The 24387-nt window shown below is 55.4% G+C and overlaps 13 protein-coding genes across 13 annotated transcripts; 8 read left to right on the top strand and 5 right to left on the bottom strand.

The window, feature by feature from the left end:
- Positions 1–62: 62 nt before the first annotated feature.
- BAUCODRAFT_30456 (uncharacterized protein) lies at positions 63–2092 on the bottom strand. Its single transcript, XM_007674325.1, has one exon. The coding sequence runs from the start codon at positions 2023–2025 to the stop codon at positions 67–69; it is 1959 nt and encodes a 652-aa protein (XP_007672515.1). The 5' UTR covers positions 2026–2092; the 3' UTR covers positions 63–66.
- On the top strand, positions 2072–2887 carry BAUCODRAFT_30455 (uncharacterized protein). The gene is made up of 4 exons (XM_007674324.1): positions 2072–2098; positions 2163–2270; positions 2330–2642; positions 2698–2887. Exons 3-4 carry the CDS (start codon positions 2395–2397, stop codon positions 2801–2803), a joined length of 354 nt encoding a protein of 117 aa, XP_007672514.1. The 5' UTR covers positions 2072–2098; positions 2163–2270; positions 2330–2394; the 3' UTR covers positions 2804–2887.
- A 70-nt stretch (positions 2888–2957) lies between these two features.
- On the bottom strand, positions 2958–5199 carry BAUCODRAFT_360113 (uncharacterized protein). The gene is made up of 3 exons (XM_007674323.1): positions 4605–5199; positions 3916–4532; positions 2958–3864 (listed from the first exon to the last, which is right to left on the bottom strand). Exons 1-3 carry the CDS (start codon positions 4754–4756, stop codon positions 3137–3139), a joined length of 1497 nt encoding a protein of 498 aa, XP_007672513.1. The 5' UTR covers positions 4757–5199; the 3' UTR covers positions 2958–3136.
- On the top strand, positions 5181–5842 carry BAUCODRAFT_30453 (uncharacterized protein). The gene is made up of 2 exons (XM_007674322.1): positions 5181–5262; positions 5323–5842. The coding sequence occupies exon 2, from the start codon at positions 5371–5373 to the stop codon at positions 5533–5535; it is 165 nt and encodes a 54-aa protein (XP_007672512.1). The 5' UTR covers positions 5181–5262; positions 5323–5370; the 3' UTR covers positions 5536–5842.
- A 1013-nt stretch (positions 5843–6855) lies between these two features.
- BAUCODRAFT_30450 (uncharacterized protein) lies at positions 6856–8965 on the top strand. Its single transcript, XM_007674321.1, has 4 exons — positions 6856–7220; positions 7279–7353; positions 7430–7670; positions 7727–8965. The coding sequence occupies exons 1-4, from the start codon at positions 6921–6923 to the stop codon at positions 8734–8736; spliced, it is 1626 nt and encodes a 541-aa protein (XP_007672511.1). The 5' UTR covers positions 6856–6920; the 3' UTR covers positions 8737–8965.
- Positions 8966–9624: 659 nt separating this feature from the next.
- BAUCODRAFT_21683 (uncharacterized protein) lies at positions 9625–11245 on the top strand (the record flags this gene model as incomplete). Its single annotated transcript, XM_007674320.1, has 4 exons — positions 9625–9676; positions 9727–9819; positions 9870–9988; positions 10043–11245. 4 exons carry the CDS (start codon positions 9625–9627, stop codon positions 11243–11245), a joined length of 1467 nt encoding a protein of 488 aa, XP_007672510.1.
- Positions 11246–11298: 53 nt separating this feature from the next.
- BAUCODRAFT_359696 (uncharacterized protein) lies at positions 11299–11644 on the bottom strand. The gene has a single exon (XM_007674319.1). It carries the CDS (start codon positions 11527–11529, stop codon positions 11353–11355), a length of 177 nt encoding a protein of 58 aa, XP_007672509.1. The 5' UTR covers positions 11530–11644; the 3' UTR covers positions 11299–11352.
- A 1239-nt stretch (positions 11645–12883) lies between these two features.
- Positions 12884–15173, top strand: BAUCODRAFT_145334 (uncharacterized protein; the record flags this gene model as incomplete). Its single annotated transcript, XM_007674318.1, has 2 exons — positions 12884–12950; positions 13003–15173. 2 exons carry the CDS (start codon positions 12884–12886, stop codon positions 15171–15173), a joined length of 2238 nt encoding a protein of 745 aa, XP_007672508.1.
- Positions 15174–15829: 656 nt separating this feature from the next.
- BAUCODRAFT_359485 (uncharacterized protein) lies at positions 15830–17848 on the top strand. Its single transcript, XM_007674317.1, has 4 exons — positions 15830–15889; positions 15952–16598; positions 16652–17163; positions 17311–17848. The coding sequence occupies exons 2-4, from the start codon at positions 15987–15989 to the stop codon at positions 17600–17602; spliced, it is 1416 nt and encodes a 471-aa protein (XP_007672507.1). The 5' UTR covers positions 15830–15889; positions 15952–15986; the 3' UTR covers positions 17603–17848.
- Positions 17849–18498: 650 nt separating this feature from the next.
- On the top strand, positions 18499–19386 carry BAUCODRAFT_64321 (uncharacterized protein; the record flags this gene model as incomplete). The annotated part of the gene is made up of 2 exons (XM_007674316.1): positions 18499–18687; positions 18805–19386. The coding sequence occupies 2 exons, from the start codon at positions 18499–18501 to the stop codon at positions 19384–19386; spliced, it is 771 nt and encodes a 256-aa protein (XP_007672506.1).
- Positions 19345–20327, bottom strand: BAUCODRAFT_359529 (uncharacterized protein). The gene has a single exon (XM_007674315.1). It carries the CDS (start codon positions 20192–20194, stop codon positions 19481–19483), a length of 714 nt encoding a protein of 237 aa, XP_007672505.1. The 5' UTR covers positions 20195–20327; the 3' UTR covers positions 19345–19480.
- Positions 20328–20437: 110 nt separating this feature from the next.
- Positions 20438–23152, top strand: BAUCODRAFT_63974 (uncharacterized protein; the record flags this gene model as incomplete). Its single annotated transcript, XM_007674314.1, has 2 exons — positions 20438–20997; positions 21064–23152. The coding sequence occupies 2 exons, from the start codon at positions 20438–20440 to the stop codon at positions 23150–23152; spliced, it is 2649 nt and encodes an 882-aa protein (XP_007672504.1).
- Positions 23153–23339: 187 nt separating this feature from the next.
- Positions 23340–24243, bottom strand: BAUCODRAFT_145329 (uncharacterized protein; the record flags this gene model as incomplete). The annotated part of the gene is made up of 2 exons (XM_007674313.1): positions 23340–23993; positions 24070–24243. 2 exons carry the CDS (start codon positions 24241–24243, stop codon positions 23340–23342), a joined length of 828 nt encoding a protein of 275 aa, XP_007672503.1.
- Positions 24244–24387: the final 144 nt, after the last annotated feature.

Below are 24387 nucleotides of genomic sequence, written 5' to 3'. Positions count from 1 at the left end.
ATGCACATGGGTGGTAGCAATCAACAAGACGTGGCGGCTAAGCGTCAAGTAGATTCCATCAGCCCCCTAGCCCGCAAACCCACCTCTCGCCATCTTTCGCGCACGCTGATCGCGGCGATTATGGTTCGCTCGGCTGCTTTTGTTCGCTTCCTTTCTCCGCTGGGCTGCAGCTGTGCTTGGATCACTTGATGGCCCTGCGACACCGCCAGCTCTGCCCCCACCACGACCACGACCGCCCCTCCCGCGTCCGCGAAAGCCACTGCTTCTGCCACTCTGCTGCGCGTCAGAGTCCTCTGTGTCCTCACTATCTCTGTAGGCCGTGCTTGCCAAGGCAGGCTGCGCGCAATTGAAATGGGTGAAGCGCTCCTCCAATTTCTTCGCTCTCCGCGGATCACGCTGTAGCATGATGGCCCACCCTTCAATCGCTTCGTCAGTCATGCCCGTCTCAGCTTTCAGCGCCGAGCGGGCTTGCCCTCGTCGTACATCGAACGTTCGGCCGAAGAGCTCCGGTGTTGCCTTGTACGAATTGAACAACGCCATTTCGTTCTCCTCGAGCGTAACTTTCGCTGCCGTTCCGGGCTCGCCATCCGGGTGCGCGGTATCGACCGTACCACCAACGTCTTCTACGTCGTAGGTGTCATCGCGTTCGTCGTCATCCGCGTCGAACGCGGCTAGAGCGGACAGAATGGCGGCTTTGTTGGGCTGCAACGACTCGGTTCGATCTGCTCTCTTTCCAATGTGCAGATGAGCGGCATCCGCCGTCAAGATTTCGTCGTCGTCAAAGACGTTGCGTCTGTCCGGTACGCATGGGTCTGGTGGCGGTGGCGTGGACCGCGGAGCTAAATGGTCTATTTCTTCGTGAGTGTCTGAGTCGTAGATCGGTGCCTGCTCGCTTCTTTCGAGACTTTGCAGGTGTGGAGGCAAGGAGTCATCGAGAAGGTGCGCCGTGACTTGCTCAACATTGTCGCCGTACTCGTCCAGTAACCTCAGCACGAACCCTGCGCCAAGATCGGGGAACAGGTCTTGTATTTGCCCTACAAGGCTCATCCGGTGAACATGAAGCTCGCCGTTGACGTGCGTGGCTTTGCGTTTACCCTTGGCCATCTTGCGATGACGATGACGATGACCTCGCTCGATGCTAGGCATGCGGTACAGCTCAAGCGTGTCTAGAAGCTTATGGAGCCTCTCCGCAGGCGCACCGCTTCCTGCTTGTCTCAGACGACCCACAAGCGGCGTATTGGTTATAAGATCAGCGAGCAGCGTTGCAATACTGCCCTGCCGATCGGCTTGGGCCTTGAGACCGTACAGGGCATCCGACAGCGCAGAGAGATTGGCATGCTCAAGCTTGACTTGGGCAAGCAGACCGAGATAGGCTACAGTCACAAGTGCAACCCTTTGTTTGTCCACTGCAAAATTCGTATATGCCGAGGATAGGGCGTCCATAAAGTCAGTTCCGGTAAGGAAGAAGGCGCCAATATCTGCCGAAGCTCGCATAACGGGCGCAAGTTCCACTAGTTCCAACACCGCAACACCAGGATCGGGCGACTCCAACAGTGCCGTTAGGTCTTTCTTCCGGTTCTGTAACGTGGACTGAATACTACTCGACCTGCGCTTCCACAAGGTCGCCATGAGTCGTGACAATGCAGCGCTTCGCATGTGGACACGGCAGACGTTGGAGAGGAACTTCCATTGCAACATAGTCGGCGGAACAGTGTCTTCTGAGATCATACGATCGAAGAGCATGAAGCATTGCCTGCGAAGGCTTTGGGCTTTCGACCCCGAAAGTGTGCCATCATGAGGTTCGGCAGAGGCGAGTTCCTGGTAGAAACGTGGGAGAAAGTCGACAAGATTATCGAGCCCGTCTGTTGCCAACTGTCGGAAGGATAAGTTTAAATACAAGTTCGTGACTATTAGCCATGCATCTAGACATGCTTCCCATTCCGGTGGGGCAATAGCAAGCCGTATTTCGGCTGGCGGCAGAGATGCGAGTGGCGGAGGGTGCAATCCATTAACCGGATGGTCCATCGCACAGTCAGGGACTTATTGAGCCTATGCCTTCACGGTAGACTTCTCTGCGGGCTACCACATTGCCTCTGTCGTATGTGCCTTCACTAAGCGGGACTGATGTGCTATATACGCCGCAATTGCTTACTCCGGCCTAGCGCGCCAAGATATAGAAGCCGCACAAACTTCACATTCCACGACGGCGAAAGATATTGTCTTCGCTCCTTACCGATCATCACTTTGCCGTGGCTCTTGTTTTGCCCGAGGTATGCAAAGAGCTAGGACAGCAAGTGGTGAAGACAGTGCGATACTAACGATATCTCAGTCGTGATCGGACCACCGCAGATTACAGCCACTCAGCCCAGATCTTAACGCACAAATACCGCCATCATGTCGTTCCAAGACCCGAAGAAGACGTCGCAGATCGACCAGCCAAAGATCCACAAGATCCGCATCACTCTTACTAGCCGCAAGGTCGCCTCGCTCGAGAAGGTCTGCAGCGAGCTCATTGAGCGCGCCAAGAGCAAGGAGCTGCGCGTGAAGGGTCCCGTACGCATGCCCACCAAGCACTTGAAAATCTCCACTAGGAAGACGCCATGCGGTGAAGGATCGAAGACTTGGGACTTCTTCGAGATGAGGTGGGCACAGTGCTGGCAAGTCGTACGGTATGATCTTGTGCTGATTTTCCTGCAGAATTCACAAGCGCTTGATCGACCTCAATGCGCCGACGGAGGTGGTGAAGCAGATCATTATCAACATCGAGGCTGGGGTTGAAGTTGAAGTCACCATTGCTGCGTAAATAGCTTGCAGAGGACCACGTTAAAGCACACAGTAGTTACATCTGCAGCCACAGGTAGCTACTACAACACGATGTTGAACGACGTTCTCCAAAGGTTCCACCTTCTGACTTGTGCATCACGGATCTTGACTAGTCCGAACGTCTCCTAGACAGATGTTGGCGAAGTGTAGGCGAGGTGCAAGAAGATCTTTGTAGACAGTAATGGTGTAACGTTTGATCGTCATGGACATTGCACAATACTTGGATATCTAGTCAAAACGTACCAACACGCTGCTCCACAGTAATACATAGCTGCTCAACCGCCATAATCTTAACCGCCAGTATTCAGTCCATTTACCTGCCGCCAATCTGGCCCTTAGGGATCGGCTTGATCCAGCAGAGCGCGAGGTTGATGCCAATAGTGATGAGACCGATGATCCAGAAAGATTTAGCGTAGGACTTGTGATAGCGGAAGATGACGGCGAAGACAATACCTCCAAGGTTACCGAAAGCACCAGTAACACCGGAGACAACACCGTTGGCGTACGGGTGAACGTGCGGTACCAATGAAAAGTTGTGACCATTAGCGCCCTCAAGGAAGAAACCCAGGCAGATACCGACGAGAAGGGTAAGTGTGTAGAGATGGTGCGGGTTGGACACGCCGATGGCAACGAGCACACATCCCATGATGATGCTGTAGCCGTGGAGTAAAATCTTCTTCGCCCAAGGATTGTTGCCCGAAGCCCTGTAGGCAATGTCGGAAACGACACCGCCAAGAGGACGGAAAACTACGTTCATGAGGCCAAACATGGCAGCCCAGTTACCCCTCCCTTGCAAGGAGAGCTTAGGGAAGTTGGCATGGTAGTAGTTGCCCAAGATGCTGTTAATGGAGAGCTCAGCGCCGAAAGTGCAGAAGTAGCAGCCAGCGGTGACGAGAGTCTGGAGGGAGAAAATGACCTTCGACATCTCCTTGAAGGTGGGTTTCTGGACAACCTCGCCGCGCGCTGTGTCGAGCATCTGTTGCTCGCCCATGGCGACCTCGTGATCACCGACTGTGCCGCGGACGTTGTCGAGCTTCTTCTCTTCCTCGTTGATGTCAGAGGGAGGTGAGTCGGCGCCAGTAGAGTGCTTGCCTTCGGTAACCGAGCCCGGAACGTCAACGACCGCACCCTGGACGCCGTGCATACGAAGATTGTTCTCGGCAGCTTGGAAACGATCCTTCCACTTTCCAGAGGGGGTGTCAGGGCAAAGCAAAAGAAGCGCAATAGCCACGGCAACGATCAGGATGCCGGGGACCACGAAAGAGACACGCCATGCCTTGTGCGTGGGAAGGCCGCGATGGCGAAGTGAATCGTAGATCGCAGGCATGACGAAGTAGGTGATACCGCCACCAGCATTACCAAGACCGGCTGTGAGGGAGTTGGCTGTACCGACGATGTTCTTGTCGTAGAAACCAGTGGTCCAGACCTGACATGGCACGAAGCTGCCACCCAAGATGCCAATGAAAAATCGAAGGGCATAGAGCTCGTTGACAGTGTATGCGGTACCGGAGAGGAATGTTGGGATGGCACCAATGAGCAAACACCCGGCAAAAGTGATCCGAGGTCCGACAAGATCACAGGCAGGGCCAGCAATCAAACGAACAATCAATGTAGCGGCCAAGGCAATGATGTTCGAGTTACTGACTTGCTTGGTAGACATGTGGATATCTGCGGCAATGACATCGCTGAGGAGCGGCGGGAAGGCGTACCTGCATACTCGTTAGGGAGGGGCGTCTGGGGTGCGCAGATAGGCTACGCCACAAGATGGGGGGATGACATACCAAGACAGGAAGGCGATCATGAAACCGAACCACGAGAAGAAGAAGACACGTCCGTAGACATTGAAAGGGTTGAGGAACGGAACCGATCGCGCCTTCCTCGTGATTGGATTGACTTCGGGCGCCGCTACCAACGATGCAAATGAGAAGGGCATCTTGTCCTATGTGCAAATGGTCTTGTGAGTGTGCAGTCGGTCAATTGCCGGAGGTGAAAAGTCCTTCTGTAGGGCGGGTAGACACTTCCGACCACGCGAGGGTGGTGAGTGTCTTGCTGGAGAAGAGATTGATGTCCAACCACCCGGTATGGCTTTGCTCGACTCTTAATACCATGAATGACAATTGACGTCGACATGCATCTCCGACGAGCTCTCGTGCCCAGCAATCTGGTACTACGCCCCCGAAAGAAACAAATCCGCGGATCCCCCAAACGGAGAATCTAGCGAGCGGCAGGGTATCGAAGCCGCACCCTAAGCCTGTTGGGCCTGTCCCTACAGCGTCTCAGCAACAACGATGCTGACTTCAAGCCTAGATCAGGGCTCGCTTGATAAGGCGAGTGGAGTCCGATCCACGAGAAGAGGCGTCGATCTCCTCGCTATCTCGCGGGTGTGGCAGACTGTCGCTACTAGTTTCGACCTTGATATGAACGTCTAGATTTGGCCCTGTAGATATGAGTACTTGATGCTTTTCCGCTTGCGTCAGTGCAGGTCTTCGTGTGCTACCTTATCCTTCACAAAATTCCAGAGCCATCCGGCAAGCTGAGTGCTCGATCATGGCTCTGCTAACAACGCTCGACGTTGAGGCGCTTCTTCGTGAGACGCTCCAGATTGAACTGTCCAATCACTCGAGAGATCTGGACCAGGCTTGTCCCCTCTGCACGGTTGCAATTGGTTGGGACGAAGTGCTGAAGAGTCTACGGAGACTGTGCCAGCGATGAATGGGCGTCGTTGTGCCTTATCTCTGCGGTCTGCCCAAAGCGGAAACGCCCATCCTCTAGCCGCTCCCTGTGCTGATAAGAGCTCTGCATGAGAATTCTACAAGATGCTGAGGCGGGCCAGAGTCTCACGAGCATTTCCATTTCCGCGGCATCGTTTGCTTGCATCTCATGTGCCTCGAAGAGGTGATACACCTCCTTGGACACTTGCTGGGCATCTGCGGCGCAGACTTGGAGACTTGCTTCTGCGATACCCTTGGCGGCTTAATGTCGGCAGATAGACCCCTCCATGGCGCGTCCCTTGTTCAGCCTCACCATCTTATATCTCGCCATAACCTTAGGCCAGTTTGGCTCAGTCAACGGATGTTGGCTGTGAGATATGGTGCTTCGCCTCGCGTCTTCGAGTTAGACTGTAGTACAGTGCGGCCCGTCCGCTTCCGCCGTTGTGTACAGAGTACGTATTGCTCTTGGCAAGCCTTCCCTCGGAGGGGAAGGGCTCGAGCTGTTTTCACAACCTCCCTCCCTCCTCCACACCTCCAGTGATGTGAATTCCACCTTTTGTCTCCGACGATTGCATCTCTTCCGCATGCCATCTAGTTACCCACCGCGCGAACGCTTGAGATGACCTCTATCGAGCGGGCCCGAGTGGCAGAAACGCTGTGCTGCTCCAAGAACTTGGCGCCATGCTCTGGTCCCCATAGCACGGTCTCCACTGTGCTGACCTCTGGTTCTACATCAAATCGCTCACGGCTTCTCGCGTCACAGCACGCACCTCTGGAATCGGCTCAACCGCTTCCGCGTTTGTTGATACAGACCTTGTAGAAAGCGTTGACCTTCGGGCCAGAGTTGCGGAGGACCAAGGCTGGGATAAGACAACTCTACGAACGTTTGCCCGGTGTGGACCTTAAACCACTTGGCAAGCAGTGGTCTACTGTGGTGTGCTTAAGGAGGCTGTGCACTTCGCACAAGGTGGTAATGATCAGCTTTGGATTACGCCTACTCCTGCAGCGTATGCAGCAACGGATGCGCTGCCAGAGTTTCACCGCTAAAGTCGGTGCTGGGCAGGAGCCACAGCATGGTTGCATACTTCCAACCAAGACCATACGCACTACACCGTTGTGCTGGCTGATTGCGACTTGCTGGTTGTGGGATCCATCACTTTGCAGATCGTCCGAATCACTTCTACAGGCCACATTCGCCAAGCACTTGGTACCAGACACGATGAAACGTACAATCCAGTTCACCAGCACGGCTATGTCAGAGCATACTTTCTGAGTAACCCACCGCCCATATATCAATTTGGAGCCCAAAGGTTGGTTCTATCTTTCTTTAGCTTTATCCTCGTATCTATCTGTTCACGGCTTCCGTCTTTCATCTCAAGTCCAGCCATGTCACAGCACATGCAATCACTAAGATCGCCATCCAAAGGCTCAGTCACGCCGAGTAGGAAGTCTTCATCTTGCTCCGGAATGACTCTGAATGTCGCCGATACTCGAACTAGCTCGACAGCTACCGCCAACATTGGCGACGAAAGTGCACTGGCTGCCCCTGCTTTGCTGGCAAAAGCGGACAGCCCACGCGAGGAGGATAACAGGACGTGGCTACAGCAATGGCCTGGCGGCTGGCGGCCGTATTCAGCACTGACGGGAGGATTTTGTCTCATGTTTATCAGCTGGGGTTATGTTAATGTATGGATTGATTATTTAATGTTTAGTGGTCGTGATGCCTTATTGACAACATCGGCAGGCATATGGAACAAACGCCACGTTCTATGACCATACGCTGATGCAAGGCTTGGACAAGATGCGGATCAACTTGATTGTAAGTTGTGATGCTCCTATGCACAGACTCGTTTTCGACTTTACAATGGAGCTGACTCACTGACTTCGCACTGCAGGGCGCGACGCAATGCTTTATGATACTGGGTCTGTCCTTCATCGTGGGACGCCTAGTCGACGCAAGTCACATCACGAAAGTTCTGACGACAGGTACATGTCTGGTAGCTCTTGGAACGTTTCTCTTAGCGATCGTTGATGGTCGAAGCTGGAGTCCTGACGCGGTCTTTTCATATGTCTGGGCCACACAAGGTTTCATCACTGGCTGCGGCATGGCTTGCTTCTTCGTCCCGTCCTCGTGGGGTATGTCCGCAAACAGCTGTTCTCACGAGAGACATGTTGCTAATCGCTTGGGACAGTCGTTGCAACTTGGTTCCACGAAATGAAAAGCACGTCGATAGGCATCGTCGCCACTGGAGCTAGCGTTGGAGGCGCCATCTTCTCCATCATGACCCGGTACTTGATCGAACAAGCAAGCTTCCGCGTAGCTTCCCTCTCCGTAGCGGCTGTCATGACGTTCCTAGCAGCTCTTGCCACATTCATCGCGAAGCCGAACACGGCACCCAGACGGGGAAGTCTCGAGAAGGACATGGACAATACGCCCGAGAAGCAAGAGCTCTGGAGAGCGATTACGGGCGCCTGGGACCGCCACGCTTTGAAGGACTCTCGCTTCGTTTGGGTCTCCGCCTCGACTGCCTGCATCTTCCTCGGATTCTATGCCATCTTTTTCAACATCGAAGACTGGGCGGCGTACACTGGCGTCGCCTACCGAGAGGCAACCCGCCCGTCTACTAGCTTCGCGGATGCAATTAAGACGTTCTTGCTTCTTACCGTCATGAACGCTAGCTCGTCCATTGGTCGAATAGCTTCAGCTGCGACCGCAGACCACCTCGGCAATTACGGAGCGCTGCATGTCCACGCTTTATGCACTGGGATCACGAGCATACTATGTCTGGTTTTCTGGGTACTGGCGAAGACTGTTGGTACAGCACTCGGTTTCGTAGTCGTCTTTGGCGCCTTCTCTGGCGCTGTAATCGGTCTTCCTCCGGCTTCAATGGCATACATTCTCGACAAGAACGATCCCGTTGCGCAGGCAAAGCTCGGGCAATGGGTCGGAATGATGTATACGATCGCCGCGCCGTTTGCCCTCGCCGGACCCGTCATCGCTGGCCATCTTATCTCCACATTCGGCTTCCTGAGCCTGCAACTATGGTCCGGTGTGTCTTTATTAGCTGCCTGCGGCTGCATGCTCATGGCTGTTCTCAGTCATCACCGTCACCTGTCGGCTAAGGCGGCGGCAGAGATCGAGGCACAAGCTTCGGTGAACGTCACAAACGATATGCTACCGCTCTCCAAAGAAGTACAGTAACCTTGGGAGGCTCGGGTGCAGCCGTGGGCAATGTGCCGACAGACCACAGAGAAGCTAATCGTTTGTGTTGCGGAAGGCCACCAAGCCGGTTTTGGAGTTGTGTCATGAATGCGAGCGGATATACCACACCGCATGCCAGTCATAATGGATATTGTGGTTCCAAGATGATACATTATACACCGAGATCTGTCTTCAGATAGCTTCATAGAGTAAGATTTTCCTACCCTTCCATAATATCGACGAATCTCGACATCTGCCGTGGTGGGCAAGAACTGCCGTAGCCACCGCGTGGCCTAGATGAGACACTTATGGGGTTCCGAGAACCGCGCCAGCGGTCCAGGCGGGCATATATGTGCCGTTCGATTCCAATATTAAGCTCTTCAAGTGCAAGACCTCGACTTCTCAGGATCGGGTCGAATATGTAGCGCGTAGAGGCATACTCCTGGATCCAACGTCAATAGATAACTGCATTGAAAGTTGATGGAAGATGCTGGTGGTGTGTCAGGTGATCAAACATCCTGCGCGCCCTATTGTTCGTTGCTCAATTTCGTGGAAGAGAGTTAGTTGACTGAGCCAGGTGAAGTGAAGTGACTACTCCACATATCAGTGGTTCCAGGCACCACTTGGTGCCCGCAAGGATGAGCCCCGGTTAGCGATCGCCTGGTTGATCACGGCAAACTCGGTCCTAAGGTCTCGTGGTCGCTCGGCCCACTTGCCGGCGGCTGATCATACCGCACCTCCAACACCGAGGTCGCGACTGCGTGTATACTCTGGCTCTTTGCTATGCGCTCGTAACATTACACTGCGAGCCTTGGTTCGTCGTGACTAGCGACATGTTTGCGCGATAGCGTTGACCCTGCGCTGGCGCTTGGCAATGCTGGCTGTAATATGGACGATGAAGTCTCCTTCACTCTGCACTCTGTGCACGAGTTCCAAGCCAGTGAGTCCGTAGGCCATCTAAGCATAATGACCGCTAACGTCGGAACGTAGAGCTTGACGACATTGTATCGAGTCCCAGCGAGACCAACGAGCTGATAGATGCCGCGCTGCGCTCCTACCTCGCATTGGCAACTAGCTTCAGGCGTGCGCCTACCGGTTGAGATTCCCAAAAGAAGAGCGCTGACACGTTGAAGAGGAATACTTGAAGTCTGAGTACGATCTTGCGAAGTATTGCTACAAACTTCTGGATGCGAAACTGTTTCAGGAAAACCAGGACTACGTCCGGCGACAGTTCTTATATTGTCTGCTTCAGGTGCGCCAAAAGCCTCTCGGTCTGGCCCAACACGTGGTTCTAAGGGTTGTGTAGGACGAAGACGTGGACACGCTCCACCTGGCAGCTGCCTTGCTGCTGTTTGATGGTCGCGCCCACGAGGCATGTTTCGAGCTCATGCAAGCCGACGGAGCGTTTGCGCGGTTAGTGGAGCTGATACGCAGCAAACGTGACGATGACATCGGCCTGCACAGACTGCTCCTCGAGCTACTGTACGAGATGTCGCGGATACAGAAGCTCGGCAAGGACGACCTAATGACTGTTGACGACTCTTTCATACTCTACCTATTCCAGCTAATCGAACAGTTGTCGGATGATGCTGATGATCCTTATCATTACCCCATCATCCGTGTGCTGCTCGTGTTGAACGAGCAGTATATGTGTCTTGCGAATGAGACTGGGTCTCCTGACGGCATCAGCGGCATGACAAACCGCGTTCTGAAGTTGCTCTCGGCCCACGGCTCCTCCTATCGAACCTTTGGCGAGAATCTGATATTGCTCCTAAATCGCGAGGCTGCCCTAAGCCCACAGCTACTTATACTCAAGCTTCTGTACCTGCTGTTCACGACGCCAGCCACCTACGAGTATTTCTACACTAACGACTTGCACGTGTTGGTGGACGTGATCATACGCAACTTGCTGGATTTGGATCCTGGAGCCGGAAGATTGGATGAGGAGAGAGACGGCCAGAAAGCTCTGCGGCACACTTACCTGCGCGTCTTATGTCCGTTACTGAAGAATACGCAGCTTGCCCGCGAAGGCAACAATTACAAGCGGGAGGAGGTGCGCAAGCTGCTGCACGTACTGGTAAACAGGTCTGTGGCGCACTTCGCTCCAATCGACGAAACTGTTATTCGACTTGTGGTACGTTGCAAGCAAATCGAGTGGCTCAGATCGGACGGTGAGGAGCAGGACCTCCAGATTGAACGGAAGCTGTCTGAAGTGGCGCCGAAGGATTCCGAGGTGGCGAAGAGGCTGTTGGGTATTTCACTCGAAGGCGCGAGCATTAGTAGTCTAAGCGTTGTCGATGTGGCAGCCAAAATCACCAAGGAGAAGCCAACCGTACCTGCTCCAAGGAGGAGGAAGAAGAAAATAAACGGCTCTGCAGCAAACGGGACGCATGGCACCGAACTGAAAGTGCCAACACAGGACCTCTCTGCGTCAATAACCTCGATGTCCGGCTCTGACACACACGGGGATGGCCGCAGTCCATTCGCGGACGACGCTGAGGCAGACTGAAGTTTCTGAGCCCACTTCATGATTTGTGGTGTACCTGTGCGGGCTGATGTCGTGCGTGATAGCAAGGAGGGCGCCACTCGACTGTCAATGTGTGCCCCTACTACAGCCTAGAGTACACTCAGTTTCGATGGGCGCGGCCTCTTAGAGTAAGCGAGGTGTCTGCGCCTTCGGCTCCTTGCTTGGTGTTCCCAACAAGCGGATGGCAACCATCTCACCTCCTCAATACGGGGGAGCAAGTTCTGACTGACGTTGTCAGACGATATGCGATGCCGTTGTTCACACATGCAGGGCGCCGACCCTGCAACATGCGCTACACTGCCGGCTGTTACAGAGCCGCTGTGGGCTCGGACGCAGGATCATAAAGCTTTCAGGCAGTCTACTGCACGGTTCTGCAACTCACAAAGCGGTGACACAGTACCTGCATCAATATCTGCATTAGGCAAAGCCTCTAAGGTGGCGTTCATCAGACCTTGCGTGAGCAGTCAATTTTGCCAAATCAAGTCCTTGTTGATGCGATGTGCAGCAGAAGAACAAACACGAGTAGATGTGGCAGCCATGGAGCGAGCAGCCATGCGCTGTTTGGTCACGAAGAGCGCCATGGCACTTTCAACTGTTACGGAGAGACTGACCATGCCATGAAAGCAAGCGAGTCGCTGTTTGATACGGACAACGCATCGATTGATGATTTATTCAAATTCCATGCCGGCATCTTGAAGACTGATCTGGTGTACAATGCACTGTATCACAGGTTAAACAACAAGCAGAGTCCACTCTGCGCGGCGTCCCCACAGACTTCAGTTACACGACTGCCGCTGCAGGATCCGGGGTGCGAGTTCGGTACCACCTTCAATCGACACCACACACCTACACTCAGGCTGAGACACATGTACCAATTCAGAAGTTTGACAACACTGTGCTCTCTGCAATGATCCGCTACCGCCATTTGGTGTGTCAGCGTCGACCTGGGCATCGGTTGAACCATGACTTCAGGGCCAGCATTTACTAGCACCAGGCATTGCATCCATCACACGTACAGGTCGGGTACCTGCCTTGCGTGATCGGCTGTAGCTGCAGTGAGTTGGGCTCAGCAAGGTCAACTACTCCTCCATGACGGAGAAAAGCTGTGGTAAAAACCAAACGTAGTACTATCGGCCTATCTTGTGCTCTACCTCCGGGCGTATCCAACCGTGGATACCCTGCGGACACCACCGAGTGCGCCACCAGGCCAGCGCATGTGCGAATGGACAGCTAGGCCGCGCTATGTCTGACTCCGTGACAAACGCCACCACTGATGGCCCGCCCCATGCCTTGTGCATGTTGATAGTACCGAGAGCCAGGCCTGTTGAGGACTTAGCGGGACACAGAGCGGTAGAGGCTGCAGGATGATCCACCTGATGGCAGGTACGATGCATGAGCTCTGCAGCACCGACATCTGTTCCACAGGTGCAATGCTGTAAGGACTGTTTTCACAACACTCTCGACAGCCACTGGTATAAAACCAATTCCCATCCTCCCGTGCTAATCGACCGTGCCTCACGCTCTCGTTCGCTGAGCCAACGTTCGCTTAAATCATCATCGTTCCGCTTCCATCGGTAGGGGCTGTGCATATTGCCCGTACTGTGCAGATCAGCGAAGATCATGAAGACGCTACGCCTCCTGTCTGTTGTCAGCCTGCTTTCAGCTGCTTTTGCTAAGCCCAGTCCGAGTGAGTGTCGTCATGCCCGTTGTTGCGTCTGGGATCTGCTGATACATAGCAGATAACGATCTTGTAAAGAAAGATAACTGCACCGAACCGTCAGCAGCAAGCTCTCCAGGTATTCAGTCAAGCACTTCCCTCACGCTACCTCCCTATGGCGGATATGGCCCATTCAGCTTCTCCAGCCAGCCCAGATTCGGGTCGGTCACCAGCTCAGTCTCAACCGTTTCTTCAAATACTTCATCCATTAGCGGATCCGAGACAGGATCGACGAGCAGTACATCAGGCTCCACAAGTTCGACTGAAAGCTTGACAACTTGGAGCCTCTCCACGTTGACCACTACGGAAACTCTGACTATCACGCTCACACTGCCTGTCAATACTTCCTCAACAATAAGTGGGTCGGTTACTCCAACAATCAGCACCAGCGGCACCTCTTCGTCTGCGCCCTTGAGCTCTTCGTTCGCAACAACGCACAACTCGACAACAACTTCAAGGAGTTCTCATCTGACCGGCCCTTCTCCCTTTCCGCCGTACAGTCCCCCATCATACGGGTCGTTTCAGCCGCCGATCAGCACCGGCGCCTCGTCTTCGTCGAGCCTTTCGACTTCGTCCAATGTAGGTTCAGTCACGCGAGGCAACATTAGCAGCTCTTATGGGTCATCCTCTTCTCCCATCTCAAGCACGGGAAGCAGCGAATTTCGCAACGCGAGCGCCACAACAACCTCAAGCTCGACATCGTTCAGTTACTCGCCTGTAGCTTCTTCGGCCACGGGCAGCAGTGAGTTTCAGAACGGCACCGCCACGACAGCATCAAGCTTGATGCCAATCAGCTCCTCGCCCCTCACATCTTCAGGCACAGGAAGCAGCGAGTACCGCAATGGAAGCGCTACGACGACCTCAAGCTCGGAATCATTCAGCTCTACAGTCTTGATAACTTCGATTACCGGCGTGAGCAGCAGTACCGGCTATTCCAATGCAAGCAGTATCACGACGGGTCCGGGTACGGGAAGTGGCTCTTCAGGAACTGGCATGTCACCCTCAAGCACGGACAGTAGTGAGTCGCATCTGAGCTTGATCAGTATCACCCCCCTGTCCACTCCTCCTACCTATCCATATGGAGGGTACTGGCCTCCCCATTCCCCAGTGACCTCCTCAGGCACTCGGTCTCGATGGAGTGGTACCAGCGGTGGGCCCACCACCTACTCCAACACATCCTCCCCTATGCCCACGATATCGCAATCTTCTACCGGCACTGCGCCAACGCTTTCTGTCTTGTCTTCAGGTGGCACATCGACAAGTCCACCTTTCAGCACCGGCACGTTCACACCTTCCGGAACGTCAAGCACCACTGTCGGCCCGGTCACCCACTCTAACACCTCCTCGGTGCCGCCGACGTCGGGCTTCTCCACTGGAACTGGGAATGTTTCGGCTTCATCCACGACTTACCAACCTTACACTCTTCCGCCGTATGGCCACACTACGACTACTCTCAGTACAGGCGTGACTAACCCAAGTTCGTCTTCAAGATCGAGCAGCACCCTCGTAAGCCCAGTTACCTACTCCAACACGTCCGCATCATCTTCATCGACAACAGTACTAACAACGGGCACGGGTACGGGCATCTCATCATCCAGAACCGTGCCGCCGCCCTATAGCCTGCCGCATTATGGTTGGTCAACTGGTCCCTTCAGTACCGGAGTTGCACCGTCAATCAGTTCCTCAAGGTCGGTCAGCACTGGCGTAAGCTCGTCAGCCCCCTCGCCGTCAAGCAGCAGCTATACTGTTGGGCCGGTCACGAACTCAACAACATCCATCATGCCGACGACTAGCACAAGCCATTCGCTCAGCACCGGCACCAGTCCTACTTCCACTTCACCCTTTACTTCGTCAGGCACACGGCCCGTGTCATCACCGACATATAGCTTATCACGAACCGGAGCCAGTAGTCTGTCGACCGGCGTCTCTTCGAGCTCTAGCACCATCTCGAACTCCACCACTTCATTCACGCCGTCGTCTGGATTCAGCACCGTTACGACCTTGACAACTACAACGATCGTACCGAGTACGACAACCACACAGACTGCCACAAACACGCCTTATGGCCCGTCACCCGGACGTTATCCTCCGCCACCCGGTACTTACTCACCGGACGGCAACCCCGAACCTCGTCCTTTCTGGTGGCACCCGTTCTTCATTGGAGGACAAGGGCGTGGTGCAGGTGGGTTCTAAGTTGACCGGTGGCTCAACCAATGCCGCAAAATTACTGTTGGCAGCGGCAGTATGTGGAACAGCCTACTGCTAGGCATTGCTGCTCGGAGCAGCAGTGTGGGTTTGTAATCTTTGCCGGTGCTTGAGGCGTAGATGTATACTTCATAATGCAGGCATCTGCCTTGACCTTCATCAGTCGTGCACTTCACGTGACCAGTTTCTCTTCGCCTAAGGCTTCAATGACTAGCACGCCTTGGCACGCTAGTGGATCTCTTGCATTCCAAGCTTGCGGCGCTCCTCCTTCGCTTCTCCAACACACATCAACCACATCTTCTCCGACGAGCGACAATATACCGACGTGCCTGCTGAGTAGTCACGAGAGCAGGCTCGAAGCTAAGTACGGCAACAGTAGGAGGATCAGGATCTACTGCTTCGCAGCCTTCTTTCACAGCCATCACATCTTCCGCTCACCGCACACCGACCAGCACCAGCACCACCCAGTCGACACTATACCCTCCATCTACCCACAGCCCGCACTCTCTCTAGACCGACTAGCACAGTCCGAACATCTGCAGACTTGATCTTGCCACAGCACCTCCCACCACCTTTGGCAAGCAAACTCATACCACGCCCTCTTTCACTGCAAAACACACTTTCGAGCACAGCACCTCCGCTCACCATTCGACTTTTCTTCCCACACTGAACACTGAGCACGCTTTCCTTGCAGCCGTCCGTGTGTAAGTAGAGGCACACAGCATATAAGCAAAACAAGCTCTTTTCCACAGCACAAGCACTGCAGCACTCTTTCCGCATTCCGTGACCTCTGAAACAGCCATGGCAGACATTCCGGAAACTCCAACTGCTACCCAGAAACGCCCCCTCGAAGAACTCTCGTCGCCGTCTGGGCCAACAGACCAGCCAGAAGCCAAACGCCCTGCATTAGACAAGATCTTGAATGAAGGTGGTGCCAGTAGCGCTGTGGCGGATGCCGCGGCAAGTGCTGACGAAGGCGACGCTCCAGCAGGAGAGGCAGGGGTGAGAGTCGTGAGCACTGTTGAAGGAGCTCCAGATGTTGCTGAAGCGGAGCCCGAGAGTAATCACAAGTTAGCCGATACTGTGGTGCCAGATGCTCCTACCAATGGCACTGCAACTGCGGGTCCTCCAATCCAGGCTGCGGGCCATGCGCCAAACACGTCACATGCTGGACAGAACGGTCGCTCAGGCTCACAAGGTCCAATGCCCTACCATAATCAGGACGAAACTGGGTGGCTGCACATGCGCGCCATCATCTCAAGCGCGGAAGCTGCGACTACTATTGGTAAAGGAGGTGAGAATGTTTCACAGATCCGCCGATTGGCTGGTGCCAAGTGTACCGTCAGCGAATACACTCGAGGTGCTGTTGAGCGGATCCTGACAGTTAGTGGCCATGTCGATGCAGTGGCGAAGGTAAACCATTCTACAAAAGTACTGCTCCGTAGGATTCGCTAATATCCAAGCAGGCATTCGGTTTGATCATCCGCACACTCAACCAAGAGCCGCTCGAAGAACCTTCGACACCGCAGTCCAAGACCTACCCTCTCCGATTGCTCATCCCTCACATCCTTATCGGTTCAATCATCGGCAAGCAAGGCGTCAGAATTCGCGAGATTCAAGAAGCGTCTGGCGCGAGGCTGAACGCTTCCGAGTCATGCTTACCGCTTTCCACAGAGCGCTCGCTGGTCGTACTTGGTGTCGCCGATGCGGTCCACATTGCGACTTACTATGTTGGTAGCACGCTCGTCGAGCAATTGACCGATCGCTTTGGCGGACCGGCTGCCTCGAATTACGCTGGCCGTCACGGGGGCCCGCAGGGTGTTGTGCCCGGCGGCATGCAAGTCGTCCCGTACGTTCCGCAAAACGCCGGCGGTCAGATGGGTCACCCAGACAGCTACCGCAAGCATGCACCTCCCCAGCAGCGGACGCCTGCTCCTGGCCCGTACGGCATGCCCTACATGCATGGGCAACCTCCACAGCAACAACCGCAAGCGGCTATGCCCTACGGAGCAGGCTCGCCTCGTGCACCCTACGTCGGCGCAGGCCCACAACAACCCCAGCCCTACGCTCACCATGGCGGCCCACCGCAACCAGGTCCTCACCACCCCCATGCCGCCGCGCATCCGCAACAACCACAACAAGGCATGCCAGGCATGGTGCCAGGGCAGCCGATCACGCAACAGATCTTTATTCCCAATGACATGGTGGGCGCCATCATCGGCAAAGGCGGCGCGAAGATCAATGAAATCAGGCAGCTCTCCGGAAGCGTCATCAAAATCAACGAGCCACAAGATAACAACAATGAGAGGCTTGTGACGATTACAGGAACGCAGGAGTGCAATCAGATGGCGTTGTATATGCTCTACTCACGTCTGGGAGAGAGCAGTAAGAATAGTAATGCTGTCATGCCGAGGTAGGCATGTTCTTTGACACGGAAGCGTGTACGATTACTGCATGTATCTGCTCGAACTCATTGCGATAGGATTGGCTAATGGACCAGTCTATGGTCAACAGGAACATGGTGCGGGTGCACGATGGAGAGAGGGCATCGTCACTTTGTTACATGCCACAGTCCCATTCCACAGATGCTACTTGCGGCAAACGCGCGAAACCCAAGACGGCGAGATCGCGGTTTGCTCGTAGATGTCTCGCGAAATGCCCGCTACCATACTGCAGGAAGTAACCGTGTGTGCGCACATTCTCCAAACGTTCCCATTGTATGTTTGCGCACTTCCGTACCGTTCGTGTCATGGCCTGGTATGTAGCTGCCGCTACCCTTCCGCTTGCGGTATACAGATGTGCCTTGTTTGGCTGCTTGCGACAAAGATAAGATAGAGGGTAGGTATGCGGCGCTAACGTCCAAGCAGCAGAAGCAGGACACGTCTGCGATCAAAGACATGTCTGAAGCATGCTGCGTCCTGGCATCCGACCTCAGCCCCAATATTACGGTCTCTCATTGTCCGCTCAACTACTCCCTGCAGAAGCTGGCAAGCTGGATACCCTACTAACACCAGTGTGGTACCGCCGCCTACCACCATCATTCCACGGCTCCTCCGTTCAGCGTTCACGAAGCATGGCCGTCGCAGTCACAGGACGCCCGATCGGCGTGCCGTCTACCGAGATGCCCTCGCCAGCAGCATCAGACACCTCACTCGCGTCCAGCACCCGACAAGGCCAGCTCGATACGCCACCACGCAGTCGCTCACGCCCGCGTCGCACCCCTTCCCGCATCCCACTTCGCTCAGCTTTCCGCAACATGACCGCCGTCGTCGACGTCTTCGTCGGCAACGACTCCGACAAGAACCGGGCGCAGATGAAATACACGATCCACAAGGACCTTCTCACCTCCGCTTCTCCCTTCTTCGCCGCAGCGTTGGGGAGCACCTTCGCGGAAGGTATGGAGCAGACGGTCCGTTTGCCGGAAGAGAAGCCGGATATCTTCGAATGGTTCCTGCAGTGGCTTTACACGGGCAGTCTGACTACACCGCATAATGGCGCCTACGTCAACGCGCCGTCTTGGATCATGACGCATACGCGAAGCCCGATGGAACATCCGTTACATGCCCGTATGGAGGCGGACTTTCAGGCACGGACGGATGGTGATCTGCGCAATCATCAGGGCAGTCCGAAGTACTTCCTCCTCATCGACCTGTATGCGCTTTCGGACCGCTTGCTCACGACGACGTTGTCGAATGATATCCTATCCACCATCGCGAGGCTGTCGGAGACGACCAACTCCGTCCCTACGCCGAGCGACACGTTTATCCTCTACGATAGCATTCGCGATACTTCGCCCTTGCGCACGCTTATATTGGATCTCTTCGCGTACAAGAAGACGGACAAGCTGCTTGAGACGCACAAGGACGATTGGCATCCCCGCTTTCTCCGCGAACTGGTCGTCAAGCTCAAGCGGCCAGGACCGGAGGCGATTGAGCGGCATAGTTTGGAGGCTTGGCGGCCGCGGAGCTGGAGCAGTACGAAGGGTTGTGAGGGGTGTAAGGAGGCGTGTCGGCCGAACGTGAGTGCCGATCGGTGCGCATTGTGCGAGAAGGTGTTTTGCGGGGATTGTCTGAGACGGCACGGTGGAGCGGCGCAGGGAGGGTGGTGTTTGCCGTTGGATACCAGTGGGTGCAAGCCGTGGATGGGTCGGAATTTGTGTTTGAGGTACCATGAGCATGTCGATGGGGATAGTTGTCGGTAGACTGGAGGTCCTCATTGGGATGAGCCACCTTCATGGTTTCTAATTGACGACAGGCTTGACGGCAAGAGGCCCGTCAAGTCACGGAATCTAGCCCTCACCCGCCGTTCAGGCTGCCAAAGAAGACGCACAGGGCTTTGCTGGCGCCATACATGCAGTAGTGCGTGACCTTGAGCCTCTCACCCGGCTTCGCAAGCTGAGCAAGTTGTCGTAGATCCGATGTCCGGGGCAGGTACAGCACTACGTCCTTGGAGATTGCGGCAAATGGCTTGTAGATATCAAGCAGCGAATACGGCTGCATGACACTGAGATCGTAGACTTCGTAGTCCGCATAAGTCGGACCTCCCCAAGGCGGACTGCCAAAGATGACGGCGTTCTTGCCCGCCTGCTTCAACCGCTTGGGCAGCTCCGCGAAGACATCTCCCTGAATCCAGAAGATCTTCTTCGCGACGCCGTAGACTTCAGCGTTGTGCTTCGCGCACGCCAAGACTTTCGGGTCCTTCTCAACAGCGAAGATTTGCTTCCAGCGGCCCGAAAGTGCGAAGGCGATCGTGTTGCCACCGGCTCCGCAGAAGGCGTCTACCAGCACGGTCTTGGAGGGCGGCGCTAGTCTCGCTATATCGGCGGCGATACGGGTGGCGACGGGTTCCGGTGTTACGCCGAACCAGGCAGAGTCGGTCATCCAGATGCCGTCGTCGTATTTGGAGAAGATGTTGTAGCGTTGGTGCCAGTATTTGGAGACTTCAAAGGGAACATCTGTGGCGGAGTCGTAGTGCTGAATCCCTTCTGGAGGGTCGGCGTTGGTGGTCATTATTGGACTGTGTCATCAACGCATTCACGCGGTTTACCGCACACGTGAGGGGATGGTGAGGGAAGATCTAATAGGAAGGCACGGGCACCGGATTGGTGGGGCGTGTCTGGAGGCGGCCCGCAACCCATAACCACGCAAGTGACGGCATTGTACATACGGTATAGTCGCGTGTTCGGTCGCGCTGAAATCCATTTCCTTTCATCGTCGTCGCATCGCGCAAGCCTTAGTCACGTCCCATTTACAATGAGCACGCCGAACAAGCGGCGCAAGAAGAATGACTATCACTCCTCACCGCAGCCGGTGCGAAGCCTCGACTTCTTCTTCGCGAAGCAGAAGGAGAAGCGCAACGAGGAGGCGGAAGCTGCCATTACCACCCAGGACCCGAACGGTATCGCAAATGGGAATGGGGATGTTGGGGTGGGGGTGGATGAAGAGTTGACCGACGAGCAATTGGCACGAAAGCTACAGGCGCAGTGGGACGAGCAAGACCGGCTACCACTAGCGGATGGACGCAACGACGGACCGGTAGCGAACGGGGATTCGCATCTTGATCCAGAGAAGCAGCCGCCAGACAAGGAAGAAGAGGAGCAGGCCGTGGACGTGGCGCCGAAGCACGAGGAGACTGTCGATAACATCGAAGACAAGCCCGCAAGCAATGCCTTCTCTGCTCTGGGTGGGAAGAAGTCCACCCTCTCCCTTCAATCAGCCACGGCCGAAGAGGACAACACGACGTATAACGTGCCCTTCGATCAGTCACCCCTCACGTTTGACCCGCAGACGCATCTTACCGAACTGAAGAAGCAGTGGGCAGTCGAAGGTGGATCTGCCACTTACGCCCTGCTCACGCACGCCTTTATTCAAGTCAACAGCACACAATCACGTATCAAGATTGTTGACACCCTCGTGAATCTGCTCCGGACTATCATTGAAGGCGACCCGGAGTCACTACTTCCCGCTGTGTGGCTGGCCACCAACTCCATAGCTCCGCCGTACATTGACATTGAACTCGGCCTTGGCGGCTCAGCAATCTCCAAAGCGCTGAAGAAAGTGTGCGGTCTTGACAATGCCGCGCTCAAAACACTGTACAACCGACACGGTGATGCAGGAGACGTCGCCTTCGAAGCGAAGAAGCGGCAATCGCTTACCCTCCGTAAGCCAAAACCGTTGACCATCAAGGGAGTCTACGAAGCCCTGCACAAGATCGCAAATGCCAAAGGCCACGGCAGTGTAGAAGTGAAGCAACGCATTGTCGAGCGCCTAGTGCAGGACGCTCGCGGTGCAGAAGAGAGCCGCTACATCGTGCGCACCCTTGTCCAACACCTCCGCATTGGCGCGGTAAAGACGACAATGCTCATCGCGCTCTCCCGAGCTTTCCTCCTATCCCGCCCACCAGATGCAGACTTCCCCATCAAGCCCACCGCCGAGCTCGGCAAACTCAGCAAGCAGAACCTCGCGGAAGCCTACTCGCCCGGCGAAGAGCTCGTCAAAGCCTCCTTTGCCCGCCGGCCGAACTACAACGACCTCGTGCCTACTTTATTGTCCGTTGGCATCAGCGACGAACTGCTCGTCCGTTGTGGTCTGGCCATGCATATTCCTCTGCGACCCATGCTTGGCGGAATCACGAGAGACATGGGCGAGATGCTCACGAGACTTCAAGGCCGAGACTTCAGCTGCGAATTCAAGTATGACGGGCAACGAGCGCAGGTGCATTGCGATGCGGCGGGTAAGGTCACAATCTTCTCCCGCCATCTCGAGGTGATGACGGAGAAGTACCCGGATCTTGTCGCCTTAGTCCCGCAGATCCGCGGTGAGGGCGTCAGCAGCTTCATCATGGAGGGCGAAGTCGTCGCCGTCGATCGCGCGTCAGGGGAACTGAAGCCGTTTCAAGTATTGGCCAACAGAGCGAGGAAGGATGTTGTCATACAAAGTGTAAAAGTGGACGTTTGTCTCTTCGCTTTTGATCTGATGTACCTCAACGGGGAAGAGCTACTCAACCGCAGTTTTCGCGAGAGAAGAAATCTCCTGCGGAGTCTGTTCGTGGAGATTCTGAATCACTTTACCTGGGTTAGGAGTATGGACGCCACGTCCGCGGACGGAGAGGCTGTGAGCGACTTCTTCAAGCAAGCGACCGATATCAAATGCGAGGGCATCATGGTGAAGGTGTTGGACAATCTCGTCAACCCCGCTCTGGCCGCGGACATGGACGTGGACGGCAACGACGAGCTGCCCACTCCCGCCAAACCGCCTCCCACGCCCTCCAAACCCAGCAAGAAGAAGAGCGGCGCCAAAGCGAAACCCACCGGCGAAGATGCAAGCACGGAAGAAAAGAAGGGCGGCCGCCGCAAAGCCCTCCTCGCCACCTACGAACCCGACAAACGTCTCGACTCCTGGCTGAAGGTGAAAAAGGACTACGACACCAGCGCGGCGGACACCATCGACCTGATCCCCGTCGGCGGCTGGCACGGGCAAGGGCGGAAGAACGCGTGGTGGTCGCCCATCCTGCTCGCCTGCCGCAACGAAGAAACCGGCACGCTTGAGGTGGTGACGAAATGCATCTCCGGCTTCACGGACGCGTTCTACAAGGCGAACAAGGAGAAGTATTCCGAGGATGGGGAGCATGGCAATGTGATCGCCCGGCCGAGCTATGTGGAGTACGCGGGGGAGCCGGATGTGTGGTTTGAGCCGCAGGAGGTGTGGGAGATGGCGTTTGCGGATGTGACGTTGAGTCCGACGTATACGGCGGCGAGGGGGTTGGTGAGTGAGGAGCGGGGGTTGAGTCTGAGGTTTCCGCGGTTTCTGAAGGTGAGGGAGGATAAGGGGATTGAGGAGGCGTCGACGAATGAGTTCTTGGCTGGTCTGTACCGGAAGCAGATGGTGAGGGTTGAGGAGGGTGGTGGTGGTGGTGGTGGGGGTGGGATGGGGCAGGTGCAGGAGGCGGAGGAAGAGGAGGAGGAGTAGGTGAAGGTTTTTTGGGATGAATGATGTACAGAATTGTAAATACCGTCCGACGAACCTCAGGCGGGATCTGGCGCCAAACGCCGCCGCCGCGCTATGCACGCCCCATCCTCTCTCATCGATGTCAGTTTCGCCCTACTCTTACAATACACATCCCATCCATCTTCCATACATGTATGATAAAAAACGCTTACGAATCCACGTCCATCTTCTCCCCATGCCCCGTGGCCGTCGTCTCAACCTCCTCCACGGTCACATACTTGCTCACCTCCTCCCTCGTGATGACCTTCTGCTGCAACACCGCCGTCGTGCCCCGCGCAAACTTATACCCCCTCATCTTCCGCTCCCGCTCATTCGGCCGCTCGAAATTCCGCATCATCGTCGTCTTTGCGGGAGTGATTACACACACGTCCACGTTACTGCCACTTCCGAGATCGTTGAAGATACCCGCCCGAATCGCATCGGCGCATAACCGCACCGCATCCTCGCGCTTCAGATCCCGCTTCCAGCTCGTCTCGAAGACACTCATCGCCGCCAACGAGCCGGAGCCCATGGTGACGTAGGGCAGTTTGTCGGTGGATCCGTGGGCGTGGACGGTGAATAAGTGGGCCCCCGTCGGGTCGCACCCGGCGACGACGAGGTAGGCGCCGATGTGGCCTTGGTAGCGGAAGAGGTGTTGTTTCAGCATGGTCATGACGGTGACGACGCGGGGCGGGCGGCCGGTGGAGAGGGCGTGGAGTTCGAGGTTGGAGGAGATGAGGGCGGTGGTGAAGTCGGTGTCGGCGGCCGTGCCTGCGCCCGCGCACCAGATTTGGGGGGAGATGTAGTGCAGTTTTTCGCAGTTCTAGTATCAAATCATCGTACTGTCAGTGTTGAAGAGGGGTGGTACAGAGGGGTGTGGTGGTGGGGCTACGCCGTACTTTGTCTGCTACTATGGGCCCACTGGTCGCGCGAGTGTCTGCTGCAATGACGACGCCGCCATCGAAGAGACAGCCGACGATGGTGGTACCGGTGGACGTGGCTTTGGGCAGAGGCACACCTTGGGCATGGAGGGCGAGGTTGCGGTTGTGGTTGCTAAAGTCGAAGCCCGGCATTGTGGTGGAGAGAAGGTGTGTATGTTGTGTTGTTCGTCGTACTGCGCCGTGTGGTGGTGGTGGTGGTTGTGGTGGTGGTGGTGGTGCTGCTGCTGCTGCTGGTGTATGGCTGGATGATGCGGCGGATGGTGGCCTGCGAACGCC

Source organism: Baudoinia panamericana, assembly GCF_000338955.1.
Source record: "Baudoinia panamericana UAMH 10762 unplaced genomic scaffold BAUCOscaffold_2, whole genome shotgun sequence".
NCBI classification, from domain to species: Eukaryota; Fungi; Ascomycota; class Dothideomycetes; order Mycosphaerellales; family Teratosphaeriaceae; genus Baudoinia; species Baudoinia panamericana.
Note: the sequence above shows the minus strand (reverse complement) of the source record. Positions and strands in the feature narration are given on the sequence as shown.

Coding starts and splice junctions, on each gene's coding strand:
- BAUCODRAFT_30456 (XM_007674325.1), bottom strand. CDS start 2,025: ATGGACCATCCGGTTAATGGATTGCACCCTCCGCCACTCGCATCTCTG.
- BAUCODRAFT_30455 (XM_007674324.1), top strand. CDS start 2,395: ATGTCGTTCCAAGACCCGAAGAAGACGTCGCAGATCGACCAGCCAAAG. Junction 2,643..2,697: donor TGGGACTTCTTCGAGATGAG/GTGGGCACAGTG, acceptor ATTTTCCTGCAG/AATTCACAAGCGCTTGATCG.
- BAUCODRAFT_360113 (XM_007674323.1), bottom strand. CDS start 4,756: ATGCCCTTCTCATTTGCATCGTTGGTAGCGGCGCCCGAAGTCAATCCA. Junction 4,533..4,604: donor ATGATCGCCTTCCTGTCTTG/GTATGTCATCCC, acceptor ACGAGTATGCAG/GTACGCCTTCCCGCCGCTCC. Junction 3,865..3,915: donor TCCGGGCTCGGTTACCGAAG/GCAAGCACTCTA, acceptor TCAACGAGGAAG/AGAAGAAGCTCGACAACGTC.
- BAUCODRAFT_30453 (XM_007674322.1), top strand. CDS start 5,371: ATGGCTCTGCTAACAACGCTCGACGTTGAGGCGCTTCTTCGTGAGACG.
- BAUCODRAFT_30450 (XM_007674321.1), top strand. CDS start 6,921: ATGTCACAGCACATGCAATCACTAAGATCGCCATCCAAAGGCTCAGTC. Junction 7,221..7,278: donor TCAGCTGGGGTTATGTTAAT/GTATGGATTGAT, acceptor CAACATCGGCAG/GCATATGGAACAAACGCCAC. Junction 7,671..7,726: donor CTTCGTCCCGTCCTCGTGGG/GTATGTCCGCAA, acceptor CGCTTGGGACAG/TCGTTGCAACTTGGTTCCAC.
- BAUCODRAFT_359696 (XM_007674319.1), bottom strand. CDS start 11,529: ATGTGTGAACAACGGCATCGCATATCGTCTGACAACGTCAGTCAGAAC.
- BAUCODRAFT_359485 (XM_007674317.1), top strand. CDS start 15,987: ATGGCAGACATTCCGGAAACTCCAACTGCTACCCAGAAACGCCCCCTC. Junction 16,599..16,651: donor ATGTCGATGCAGTGGCGAAG/GTAAACCATTCT, acceptor ATATCCAAGCAG/GCATTCGGTTTGATCATCCG. Junction 17,164..17,310: donor ATGCATGGGCAACCTCCACA/GCAACAACCGCA, acceptor CGCCGCGCATCC/GCAACAACCACAACAAGGCA.
- BAUCODRAFT_359529 (XM_007674315.1), bottom strand. CDS start 20,194: ATGACCACCAACGCCGACCCTCCAGAAGGGATTCAGCACTACGACTCC.